Source organism: Moschus berezovskii, chromosome 2 (genome assembly GCF_049115385.1).
Source record: "Moschus berezovskii isolate FMDL1 chromosome 2, NW_MosBer_1.0, whole genome shotgun sequence".
Classification (NCBI taxonomy): Eukaryota; Metazoa; Chordata; class Mammalia; order Artiodactyla; family Moschidae; genus Moschus; species Moschus berezovskii.
Window position 1 is genome coordinate 60,015,921 of NC_142461.1, and position 13,868 is coordinate 60,029,788.

The following is a 13,868-nucleotide window of genomic DNA, read 5'->3' on the forward strand; positions in this document are numbered from 1 at the left end:
TTTATGTGAAGGGTGGGGACCCATGTCTCATCTTTTTCCTTCTTCAGGGGAATGCCTGATTCATCAGATACTCTGACTCTAGTGACTGAACAATGTTTATGTCCTCTTTGTATTCAAATTGCATCCAAGTTATCTTGAAGCCTACAGTTCACATGCATGTTCGCACAAGCATGCAGATAATTCATATTATTTTGTAATCATGAGTAAAAAATACATGGTGTTTTGTACTTTACAGTCTATGCAGCCCATTCTCTTGCATCATCTCATTTGATCTTTACCTTAGACTGACTGAGTTTCTATAACAAAATATTATAGACTGAATGACCCAAACAACAAAACTTTATTTTCTCACAGTCCAGGAGGCCAGCAAAACCAAGGAGCCAGTCAATTCAGTTTCTGATAAGAAGTCTATTCGTGGTTTGCAGACAACCACCTTCTCACTGTGATTCCACATGGCAGTGATAGAAACACAGAGAGAGACAGGGACAGGGAGAAAGAGAAAGAGGAGAGAAAGAGGGTGAGAGAGAAGAAAGGTCTGGTCTGGCACTAACCCTATCAGATCAGGGTTCCCCCTTATGGCCTCATTTAACCTCATTATCTCGTTATTCTAAATACAGACACAGTAGAGTCAGGTCTTTAACATGCCTTTTATGGGGATATGATTCAGTCCAGAGTATTAATAATCCTCAAGGACTTCTGAGCACACCACAAAAACATTAGCTCCTACAACAAAGACTACAGACCTAAGAATCATGACCAAAATTCAGTTTTACTTGTCACATCTCCATTTCTCCTCTCAGGCCCACCCCACAGCATGGTGGACTAACTGAATGATGATACTGGAGATGCCATTTACTCCTGCCTGTATCACTGTCCTTCCTCTAGAGGAAGTGACTTCTCAAGGTCACAGTCATATTATTGTGATGTAGAGGATAGAGGTCCAGCAGGACCTGGTATCCCCAAGCAAGAGATGATGCAAAAGCTCAGAAATGTAGCAAATGAGCCAACCCAAACAAAGTCTTGGTGATATAAAAAGACTTGGGAATTTTAAATTCCAAGCAGCTTGCTTGGTACAAGCTCAGAGATAAAAGCAATCGGGGATTAGTTAGGCCAAGGAGACATGTCTTCAGATGCATGTTTTCTCAAGCTGTTTATCAGAATTCTTGTGACTCTGAGGAATCTCAAGCATATGCCAGTGTCAGAGACAGGGTGATGGGGGTAGCATGAAACTTTGAAAGTCTCCCTTGAGAAAGTAGCCATAGTAGCCCTGGCTACAGCTGTTGAGGATTATACTTTGAAGACACTCCCTCTCGGGATTCCTTTTCATCCCTATCTCCCTTGAATCAGCCTGTGCCAAAGGTGAAGTGTCTGGGTTCATCATTATTCCCTCCAAGCTTTGTTCAATCACAAATGCAGACAGTGCATCTTATGAATATATTGATATGCGATAAAAAAAAAAAAAGAAAAAAAATGATAAAAAGAAACTGCCAAAGGAAAGTCAGATAGATATACCATTTGGTGCTGGAGGGCAGCTGAGGAGCCAGAGGGAAGGTGACCTGGAGTCCTGTTTAGATTTTGTACAAAAGTGATTTCACGCCAGATTGATGGTCTTAAAATGATCACACATTTTAAATTTATTTTTTTTTAAACCTGCCATCAAAGAGTCAAGAAGAACAGATGATAAAAGAGTAGAAAAGGAAATTGATTGGTTAAAAAAATATTTCATATGTACTGGGAATAAAAAGGAGAAAATGAGGAACAATCAAAACAACTTATGTTATTAACAAGTATAACGTCGCGTAAAGAACACTGACATCTTTCAGGGACCAATTTAAGAGTCACTACCTCCATGAAGGGTTTTCTGACCCTGCCTCCCAGGAAGACTTGCTCACTCTACCTGAAACAGGCCTCTATGCTAGCCATGACATATGACATATCGTTGCCTTTATTTGCTTTTTTCTTTGTCACTAGACTAGGCTGGTTAAGGGCAGGACAAGATCTTGTCTATCTTTGTCTCTCCTACACATGAAATAGTGCCTGCCACAAGGAAGGTGCTCTGTGAATATTTGTTAAATGACAAGTTTGAAGGAGAATTTCCTGGTACTGAAGGAAGGCAGAGCCATCACTCAATAAAATGCTGTGAAAATTAAATGTCTATTCAGAACATTCTCATCTTCTCTAAAGTCTTTTCCTCTTTCAACTGCTCCCTTTCCTCCAATTGCCATTGCCTGTGGTCCCAAACCCCAGGTTCTGGAAGCACAGTTGCTTTCTCTTTCCTAAGGACTCTCTGACCCAAAAATGTCTCCCTTTCTGCCTCTGTTCTGCCATCTCAGAAATTGAAATCCTTTTCTTTCTTTAGGAAGAACCTGTTTTCATTTGAAAAGACAGCAACAGTTTAACCTGAATGTCTCTAATTGGAGAAAATTCAAGAACAATGATAAAGGACAAAGGAAAATTCTAAAGCTGCCAGATTAAACCCTGCCAGGGAGAAACTTACAAGCATGGCTTTGAATTCCATTGCTCTGTCTCCTCTGGCCTGGATGCCCTTATTAAATACATTTGCAAGCCAGGAATTTTGTTCAATATTTATACAGCTCATCTACCAGTCTCTAGGCCCTGGCTTCTTAACCCAGAGTGCCAAAATTGAAGCCTTTTTGTATGATGTTGGCCCTGGGCATTTTCTTCCTCTTGAGAACAAAGAAAGACCCATTTTAAGAGTGACCCTCTTCTCATAATTTCCACTAGACTCCCAAAGGTGTCTTAAATCAAAGAAAGGTTAAGAAAGCTGTCCTAACAGAAAACATTTCCATCCACCTCAGAAGGTGTGAATCAATCCTATTATAAAATCCTTTCCATTGCTGTACACCTGAAACTACACAACATTGTAAATCAACTATACACCAATAAAAAGTTTTTAAATTCCTGCCAGAGACTCTCTCAAATTAACTATCTTTGTTTTCCTAATTGCTATCCCAAAGTTTACTATCTTTGCTGCCCCACTCTTTTTTTTTTTTTTTTTTTTTAATCTGCAAGTATTCTTTACTTCCATTAATATTTGTGGAGGCATATTTTCCACTGAAATGTATCAAAGTTGTATTAGAAATATTTCTAATTTGCTACAATTCAGTGTTCTCCATATCTTTCACTGGCAATGAGATTAGTGACCTGATACTGTGAACACACTGGGAATGTAAGAACCCTTGTTTTCAAGAATTAAATCTCTTTTTATTGATGTTGCTGTGGAAGAAATGAAGGTAATAATAAAATCTTGGCTAGTGGGCTTACTATTTACAAACCTGCAGTAATAATAATTGTGTACAAATGCTATATAGTATTTTCTAATATCAGCAGCACATCTCTACACAGTAACTCATCTTTCTTACTAACAGCTTTATGAAGTAGACAGGTATTGTTCTCTGTGACTAAATGAAGTAAGTTAGACAGAAAGACAGATATTATATCATATGATATAACTTATAAGTGGAATCTAAAAGAATAATACAAATGCACTTATTTACAAACTGGAAACAGAAAACAAACTTATGATAACAAAAGTGGAAATGTGGGGGGGAAATAAATAGGAGTTTGGGACTAACAGATGCACACTACTGTGTGTTTTATACTACTGACAAGAACATACTGTACAGCACAGGGAACTATATTCGGTATCTTGTAATAATCTATAATGGAAGGGAATCTGAAAAATAATAAATATATGACTATGCCTAACTAAATTATTTTGCTGAATACTGAAACTAGCACAACATTGTAAATCAACTATTAGTTGTTATTTAGTCACTAAGTCACATCTGACTCTTTTGCAACCCCAATATAAAATTAAAGAGAAATATTAAAGAATGCTATTAACTTAAAGAATGTGTGTGCGCTAAGTTGCTTCAGTTGTCTCTGACTCTTCACAACCCTATGGTAGTCCACCAAGATCCTCTGTCCATGGGATTCTCCAGGCAAGAAAACTGGAGTGGGTTACCATTTTCTTCTCCAAGGGATCTTCCCTACTCAGGGATCAAACCCAAGTATCTTAAGTCTCCTGCATTGGTAGGTGGGTTCATTACCACTTAGCACCACCTGGGAAGCCCAACTTATAGAATACCAATTCTTAACTCCTTATAGAAGCATTTCCAAGTCTATGAATGAAGCTCTAGTAAAAAGAAGTATAAATGTAAGACTATATAGAAGCAGAAAAGAGAATCACCAAATCTAAAACTTGCCAAGATATTAAGAGGTTATTTTTCTCTGCCATCCACTGCTAGAGTTCTTATCATAGTTTCTCTAACAAATCATGTAATTATTTTTTTAAGACTCCAATGACAAACACTGTCACACAACGTATTTCGTTGTTGTTTATTTGCTAAGTCATGTCCAACTCTTTTGTGACCCTATGAACTATAGCTTGTCAGGCTCCTCCATACATGGGACTTTCCAGGCAAGAATACTGAAGTGGGTTGTCATTTCCTTCTTCAGGGGATCTTCCTAACCCAGGGATCTAACTCACATCTCCTGTGTTGGCAGGCAGATTCTTTACCAGGTGTATTACTCTACAGTTATAATCTCTGAATTTCTGGTAAATTCATCCTTAAAGTTAGGCAAAATCTAACTTACAGCTAGATTGCTTGAGAAATCTGGGCAACTGAAGTCCCTTTATCTAGATTGTCTTTGAAAAAGTTGAAGGTTGTGTTTGAGTCGCTTCTTTCTTGTTTTGAGACAGCACTGTATACTGTATCCTGCTTATTTTGGTCAGTCCCCCTAGGTCCCGATCCTGTTCTGGGGAACTAGTAATGACTCAGAGACCCAGCAATCCCACTCCTGGACATATACTTAGATTAAACCATAATTCAAAAAGATGCATGCACCCTTATATTCAGAGCAACACCATTTACAATAGCCAGGGCATGGAAGCAACCTAAATGTCCAGCAAGAGATGAATGAATAAAGAAGATGTGATATGTATAAATAAAACAATATTACTCAGATATAAAAAACAATGGAATTGGGTAATTTGTAGAGATGTGAATGGACCTAGAGTCTGTCATACAGAATGAAATATCAGGAAAATAAAACAAATATCATATATTAATACATGCATGTTTAATGTAGAAAAATGGTACAGATGAACTTATTTGTAGGGTAGGAATAGAGACTCAGATGTAGAGAATGGACTAGTGGACACAGGGCTGGAAGGGAAGGTGGGATGAATTGAAAGAGTAGCATTAAGATATGACTAGTGGAAATCTGCTGAATAGCACAAGCTCAGGTTGGTTGTCTCTGATGACTTAGAGGGTTGGGATTGTGGGGATGAGAGGGAGGTCCCATAGGAAGGGGATATATGTATGTATGCGTGTATTCCATTCATTTTGTTGTACAACATTGTAAAGCTCAGTTAGAAAAAAGAATGAATGAATGAGCACACATCTTAGCTGTTTCTCTTTAGGAAAAAGAGATGGCAGGAAATGTCCAGCATCCTGAATCACTGTGTCTTCCAGCACTACTTACTTCAACAAGAGTTTCCTAGAAACTTGGGGTGGAATGAGGTGGAGGTGGGGAATAGTAATTCTCTGAAACTGAGTGAGGGGAGGGAGAACACTCTATTACTAACCACAGTTTGGAAATCTATTTGTTATATATTAGACTGACCTGTGGAGAAGGCAATGGCAACCCACTCCAGTACTCTTGCCTGGAAAATCCCATGGATGGAGGAGTCTGGTAGGCTGCAGTCCATGGGGTCACTAAGAGTTGGACACGACTGAGCAACTTCACTTTCACTTTTCACGTTCATGCATTGGAGAAAGAAATGGCAAACCACTCCAGTGTTCTTGCCTAGAGAATCCCAGGGATGGGGGAGCCTGGTGGGCTGCCATCTATGGGGTCGCACAGAGTCAGACACGACTGAAGTGACTTAGCAGCAGCAGCAGCAGCAGCAGACTGATCCGTAAGACTTTTACACCAGCCCAGAGATTTAAGCTTAAGCCGACAAACACGGCGTATGTATCTCCTTGCTTCCAGCATTTAGCTGGGGTTTCAAGCATGTAAATTGCCTTTAGGGTAGGCAGAGCTTTTAGTGAAGTGAGGCTTTAGAGTATAAGAAAATAGAGGTTAAGACAGAATTCATGAATGCCTTCCAACCAACAAGGACCTACTATACAGCACAGGAACTATATTCAATATTTTGTAATAACCAATAAGGTAAAATAATCTGAATAGATAATGTATAGCACATGGAATTATACTCAATATTTTATAATAACCTATAAGGGAAAGGAATCTGAAACTAATAGATATGTATATATAACTGGGCTTCCCTGGTGGTTCAGAGAGTAAGAATCCACCTGCAGTGCAAGAAACCCAGGTTCAATCTCTGAGTCGGGAAGATCCCCTGGAGAAGGGAATGGCTACCCACTCCAGTATTTTTGCCCGGAGATTTCTATGGATAGAGGAGCCTGATGGGCTACAGTCCATGGGGTCTCAAAGAGTTGGACACGACTAAGTGACTAACAAATTAATTACAGAAAATGGTTTAATATATAACTGAATCTATGTTGGATACCTGAAACAAACACAACATTGTAAACCACCTACCATTCAATTACAAAAAAGAATGTCTTCCCAATTAAGTTTATTTAAAATGTGCTGCTTTTCAAGCAATTTGTTTAAATATATATATACACATATATATTACATTTTTAATTTATCCCTTAGGCTTCAGACTACCTACTAGACTTTATGAGGAATGACTGAAACCCAGCTCTGTGGCATTTTAAGCAAGTTATTCAATGTCTGTCTCCTTGCCTTAGGGCTTCCCTGGTGGCTCAGTAGTAAATCCTCAGACAGATGAATCTGGTGAGCTACAGTTTATGGGGTCACAAAAGAGTTGGATTTGACTTAGTGACTAAACAACAAAGAACAACAACTATATGCATTAGATTCTATGACCCTAAGATACTGATTATATTAATACCACAAATCACACAGGATTATTGTGAGGCCTAAGTGCTCTTTACTTTAATTAGAATAGTGCCCAGGTGTACAGTTTTATATATATATATAATAGAGTATACAGAGTAATAGATATGTAATCTGATATAGTTATTTTTTATATGCAATATCTGTATCCATAAAAAGATAGATACAGACGTGCCCATAGAACCATAGCCAAAACATGCTTTGGAAGAAAACTTTCATTTCAGTTCTCTGTAACCATCTGACTATAATTCAATCACATCAGAGGAGAATGATCGAGTTTAGAGGAAAGATTACTGATTATCCAGAGACCCGGCATCTGGTCCCAGCTGTCAAGAGTTAGCTGGCTGGCCTAACTCATGGTTAATCAGTTAATCCATGCCTCCGTGTCCTCAGCCAGCCTTATTGACCTTACAAAGATATTATAGTGGCAAGATTAAAAAACTGACATGTTGCTATTTTGGTCCTAATCATATAAAATCTGCTAATAAATAAGAGGTCTAATAACATGCAATGTTTTCCTTTTCTCTTGTAGAGTCTCTTAAGAGACTTGGTTGACCATTCATTATCCCTATTTCTTTTTTCTTCCCTTCCATGTTGCTTTTAGAATGAATGAGTCCTTTAGAGCTAGCCATTATTACTACTATTGTAAATCAGGCCCAATTCAACCCATGGTCTGAATATTATTGTTAATTTTCTATGTCATAAAAAGCTGGAAAGCAAGATGATACCTAGAAAAATAAATCCAAGGAAAAGAGAGGAAGAGAAATTTCTAGAGTTTCCATCTAAGGTCTAGAGAGGGCACAGAGTGTGTCCCTGGTTTCCTGTATGCCACCCTCCCCACCCCCATAGTCCATCCCTGTGGTTGATGGTCCCAAAGCCCAAACTCATCTCACTATATAGCAGGTTACAAGAGAAGAAAGATATTCTCGATCATAAGAATGAGTTCCTTGAGAACACAATATATGGCTCTCCACTTCTGCCCTCTTGGACTGTTCTAACTATTCTCTAGGATTTTGATCTCCAAGTGCCCTTGGCCATGACTACATAAATGATTCTCATCACTGCAGGGTGGAATTAAGTCATATGAGGAGGAAACCTGGCTTCTGCTAACAGATGTCAAAATGTTCAATGTTGATCTCCATCAACATTCCTTGTATGAATTGGATTTTCATCCCTTTATTATTCTAATCTTTGCATATTTCATTTTGCCCACATTCTTTCCAACACCTGTTTCCCAGCACCCAGCCCCATACTCCACAAGGTTACTGCAGCTACTGCTAAGTCACGTCAGTCGTGTCTGACTCTGTGCGACCCCATGAACTGCAGCCTACCAGGCTTCTCCGTCCATGGGATTTTCCAGGCAAGAGTACTGGAGTGGGTCGCCATTGCCTTTTCCACCACAAAGTTATGACTCACTTATATTGCTTCTCTTTAAGACTGAGGCAATCACCTTCTATTAATACAGTCAGCATTTATGCCAATTGTTTTAACAGCCCTCAGTAAAGGATCCTGCAGCACAGATGACAGGATATATGTGATGTGTGTCCTTCTGAAATTCAGATATGCTGATGATCTCCTTTATTCTTAATGGATTCCAGCACAGAATAAATAATAAAGAATGACTGCTACATAGTTAAAGTAAATTAAAATCAATGCGTTTGCAACTTCAGCAGTAAATTGACATAGGTCCTGAGTACCAAGGCAATTCATTAGGTAAAGCACAACCAAAGGTTGGTCTGGAGATCTGGAAATAAGCTGCCCAGTGAGACCAAATTAAAACTGAAATTATGCAGAGTTCTGGAGGGCATGCACTGGCCCTCCAGTCCAGAATGACACTCCACAGGCTTCATGCAATCGGAACTCACCATTCTTGCAGAGCAGGACAGCCAGGAAGTCCTGAGAAGAAGAATTGATATACAGCAAGAGGCTGGGTGCCTGGGCTGTCACAAAGCTCAATGCAATGTTTTCTTTGGATAGGGCTGCATCTGCGTAAATCGCTGAGGAAGACAGGCTCACATTCTTGGTCACTGGGTAGGGTTCTTGAAACATGTAAGTCACTGAAGTGCCAGCCTCAAAAACAGCAGAAACCTCTGCAAAATATCAGAGAGGAAAGGACACACTGAAACATTCAGGGGACTCATCATTGCTTGTTTACCGTTTGTTTCCTACACATCGGTCACTGTGTGAAGATTACATGAATTATAGAATATGCTTCCCACGATAATTTTGAAGTGGCAGAAATCATCATTCCTATTTACAAAGGAGAAACATGAGGCTTGCCAGGGTTAAGCACCTTGAACAAGGTTGCAGAGCTAGAAGAGAGAGCTCAGATGCACATTATGAAATGTAGGTCCAGTTTCACATATATTTGCAGAATAACTACCATGTGCCAGGCTGATTTCTTTAGAAACAAAGGTGAGATGTCCCTACCTCCTGCACAGTAGAAAGAAATTGCCTTGGGATTATCTTCCCTCAAAACTGAAATCCTTACAATTTTTATGTTTTTCTCGTGGGTCAGGATGTTGAGTGGGTGCAAAACTCCTGAGAGTAGGATACTGGGAGAGAAAGCAATTCTCTATGGTATTGCGTTAAGTGTGAGGACCAACAGAAATAGAGGAGAGGAAATCTGTGGAAACAGTAGGAAAGGCACAGGTATCCAACTCCTGGATCGATTATTTTATTTTACTTATTTAAATGAAGGATAATGGATTTACAATATTGCGTTAGTTTCAGGTGTACAGCACAGTGATTCAGTTATACATATATGTGTAATCTATTCTTTTCCAATTCTTTTCCCTTATAGGTTTTTACAAAATATCGGGTATAGTTCCCTGATATACAATAGGTCTTTTTTCATTAAAGAAAAACATGTGAATCTATATTGACATGATTAATTTCTTTTCTTCCTGAACTATAGGTTGACTATCCCCATGAAATTCTCTCATTGAATCGGTGGCACCGAAAACATAATCAACCTGGCTTTTGCGTCCTAATTCCATTGCAGATTTGTTCTACTTTTGTGAAAATTCTATAACAGTTTGTAATGGTGTCAAAAGAAAATTAAAGTGGCATATTTATGCATATTGCTTAGCAAGTTGGGAATACCGGTTCCTTTTTCACTAAAAGTTCAAGAGAAAGTGTTTTGTATTTCTCATGCAGATTAGAACAGCATCAGTGATCCTCATTACAGAGATATACACAGAAACTGGTAACTGGGAGGATTCTAGCTGATTATCAGCTTGATTCAAGCACGTTACTTCTTTTCTTTCAAGCTCTTTTCATAAGTGAATCTTTTCGGGGACATGTGGCCTGCATTTTGAGCTATCTCCTAGTTAAAAGAGTAACGGCCTTTATGGGATGGTTGTGTGTGTGTTCAAATATAAGTCTAATTCAGATCATTCTGTATATTAAATACTAAGTATATTAAGTGGGCATTCATATTACATTTTTCTTTATACTTAGGACAGTAAATTAAAATGAAAAACACTTTTTAAACTAGAGTTTTCCTATCAAATTTCTATCTTTCCTCTTGCCCTAGCCTCAGTTATAACTATTTTTATTACTTAGACATTGTGAATTTCAATTTAAATTCGGCAAAACACATGAATTTCATCTATTCTCTGTTTCTATTCTTTTATAATCTAAGAGTTTGAGTTCTTTGATCATATTTAAGCCCTCTGATTAATCTGAACATCTGAAACCATTGGGCTAAATGGCAGAAAAATCTTCACTTGAAGGTGATTATTATTAATAACCATCATAAAACTCTAGGATCACAATAACCAACATTAGCAACACCCTTTCAGCACCTACCTCATGGAAAGAACTGTGCTGATTAGATTTTGAGAAGACAGGACACATGTGAAAAGAAACAAGACTGATGGAACGTGGCCTTGGATGTGATGTGTGAATGACAAAGACAGTGAATCCCAGGGGTGGATCCTTCTGTGGTCAGGAGTAGCCTGAGAAGACTTGAAAGAGGAGCTTGGTAATGACTAGGTCTGAAAGTGTGTAAGGAAATCAGAGGAGGTACTAGGAGACAAGGTGATGCTGGAGAGGACTTGTGCCCCTGGTAGCCTCAGAGCAGATTAACCTGGGCCTGGACCCTGCTATGACCTTCTCTTGCTCTCTCAAGTGATTCTATTAACCTCAGGCTAACGACAGAATGATTTCTGTTCAATTCCAAAGCAAACCATTCAATATTAGAGTAATCCAGGCCTATGCCCCAACCAGTAACGCTGAAGAAGCCGAAGTTGAACGGTTCTATGAAGACCTACAAGACCTTTCAGAACTAACACCCAAAAAAGATGTCCTTTTCATTATAGGGGACTGGAATGCAAAAGTAGGAAGTCAAGAAACACCTGGAGTAACAGGCAAATTTGGCTGTGGAGCACGAAATGAAGCAGGGCAAAGGCTAATACAGTTTTGCCAAAGAGAATGCACTGGTCATAGCAAACACCCTCTTCCAACCACACAAGAGAAGACTCTACACATGGACATCACCAGATGGTCAACACCGAAATCAGATTGATTATATTCTTTGCAGCCAAAGATGGAGAAGCTCTAGACAGTCAGCAAAAACAAGACCAGGAGCTGACTGTGGCTCAGATCATGAACTCCTTATTGCCAAATTCAGACTGAAATTGAAGAAAGTAGGGAAAACCACCAGACCATTCAGATATGGCCTAAATCAAATCCCTAATGATTATACAGTGGAAGTGAGAAATAGATTTAAGGGTCTAGATCTGATAGAGTGGCTGATAAACTCTGGATGGAGGTTTGTGACATTGTACAGGAGACAGGGACCAAGACCATCCCCATGGAAAAGAAATGCAAAAAAGCAAAATGGCTGTCTGAGGAGGCCTTACAAACAGCTGTGAAAAGAAGAGAAGCGAAAAGCAAAGGAGAAAAGGAAAGATATAAGCATCTGAATGCAGAGTTCCAAAGAATAGCAAGGAGAGATAAGAAAGCCTTCCTCAGCGATCAATGCAAAGAAATAGAGGAAAACAACAGAATAGGAAAAACAAGAAATCTCTTGGAGAAAATTAGAGATTCCAAGGGAACATTTCATGCAAAGATGGGCTCGATAAAAGACAGAAATGGTATGGACCTAACAGAAGCAGAAGATATTAAGAAGAGGTGGCAAGAATACACAGAAGAACTATACAAAAAAGATCTTCACAACCAAGATAGTCACGATAACATGATCACTGACCTAGAGCCAGACATCTTGGAATGTGAAGTCAAGTGGGCCTTAGAAATATCAATACGAACAAAGCTAGTGGAGGTGATGGAATTCCAGTTGAGCTATTTCAAATCTTGAAAGATGATGCTTGAAAGTGCTGCACTCAATATGCCAGCAAATTTGGAAAACTCAGCAGTGGACACAGGACTGGAAAAGGTCAGTCTTCATTCCAATCCCAAAGAAAGGGAATGCCAAAGAATGCTCAAACTATAACACAATTGCACTCATCTCCCACGCTAGTAAAGTCATGCTCAAAATTCTCCAAGCCAGGCTTCAGCAATATGTGAACCGTGAACTCCCAGATATTCAAGCAGGTTTTAGAAAAGGCAGAGGCACCAAAGGTCAAATTGCCAACATCTGCTGGATCATGAAGAAAGCAAGAGAGTTCCAGAAAAAATCTATTTATGCTTCATTGACTATGCCAAATCCTTTGTTTGTGTGGATCACAATAAACTGTGGAACATTCTGAAAGAGATGGGAATACCAGACCACCTGACCTACCTCTTGAGAAACCTGTATGCAGGTCAGGAAGCAACAGTTAGAACTGGACATGGAACAACACACTGGTTCCAAATAGGAAAAGGAGTACTTCAAGGCTGTATATTGTCACCCTGCTTATTTAACTTATATGCAGAGTACATCATGAGGAACTCTGGGCTGGAAGAAGCACAGGCTGGAATCAAGACTGCTGGGAGAAATATCAATAACCTCAGATATGCAGATGATACCACCCTTATCGCAGAAAGTGAAGATTAACTAAAAAGCCTCTTGATGAAAGTGAAAGAGGAGAGTGAAAAAGTTCACTTGAAGCTCAACATTCAGAAAAAAAAGATCATGGCATCTGGTCCCATCACTTCATGGGAAATAGATGGGGAAACAGTGGAAACCGTGTCAGACTTTATTTTTTTGGGCTCCAAAATCACCGCAGATGCTGAGTGCAGCCATGAAATTAAAAGACACTTACTTCTTGGAAGGAAAGTTATGACCAACCTAGATAGTATATTAAAAAGCAGAGACATTACTTTGCCAACCAAGGTCTGTCTAGTCAAGGCTATGTTTTTTCCCGTGGTCATGTATGGATGTGAGAGTTGGACTATGAAGAAAGCTGATCACCGAAGAATTGATGCTTTTGAACTGTGGTGTTGGAGAAGACTCTTGAGAGTCCCTTGGACTGCAAGGAGATCCAACCAGTCCATTCTAAAGGAGATCAATCCTGGTGTTCACTGGAAGGACTGATGCTGAAGCTGAAACTGCAATACTTTGGCCACCTCATGCGACAAGTTGACTCACTGGAAAAGACTCTGATGCTGGGAAAGGTTGGGGGCAGGAGGAGAAGGGGACAACAGAGAATGAGATGGCTGGATGGCATCACCGAGTCTATGGACATGAGTTTGAGTGAACTCCAGGAGGTGGTGATGGACAGGGAGGCCTGGCGTGCTGTGATTCATGGGGTCGCAGAGAGTCAGACACGACTGAGTGACTGAACTGAACTGAACACAAACAGGAATGAATTTAATCTCATGGTGAGGAGAAGGGTTGGGAGAAAGGATGTAAAGCAACAGCACATAGTAGGAACTGAATAAATATCAACTGGTCTTAATAATAAAAATAGATTTAGAATTAGAGTAAGTATAAAGATTAGGCC

At 39.4% G+C, this 13,868-nt stretch overlaps 1 protein-coding gene across 2 annotated transcripts in view; it reads right to left on the bottom strand.

The window, feature by feature from the left end:
• The window catches only part of CNTNAP5 (contactin associated protein family member 5), a 1,080,786-nt gene that overhangs the window by 128,925 nt on the left and 937,993 nt on the right, over window positions 1–13,868 (bottom strand). For both annotated transcript variants that reach the window (XM_055397661.2, XM_088842198.1), the window contains exon 19: window positions 8,844–9,068. In XM_055397661.2, coding sequence (XP_055253636.2) covers window positions 8,844–9,068 — 225 coding nt within the window. The remainder of the gene's footprint in view (window positions 1–8,843; window positions 9,069–13,868) is intronic.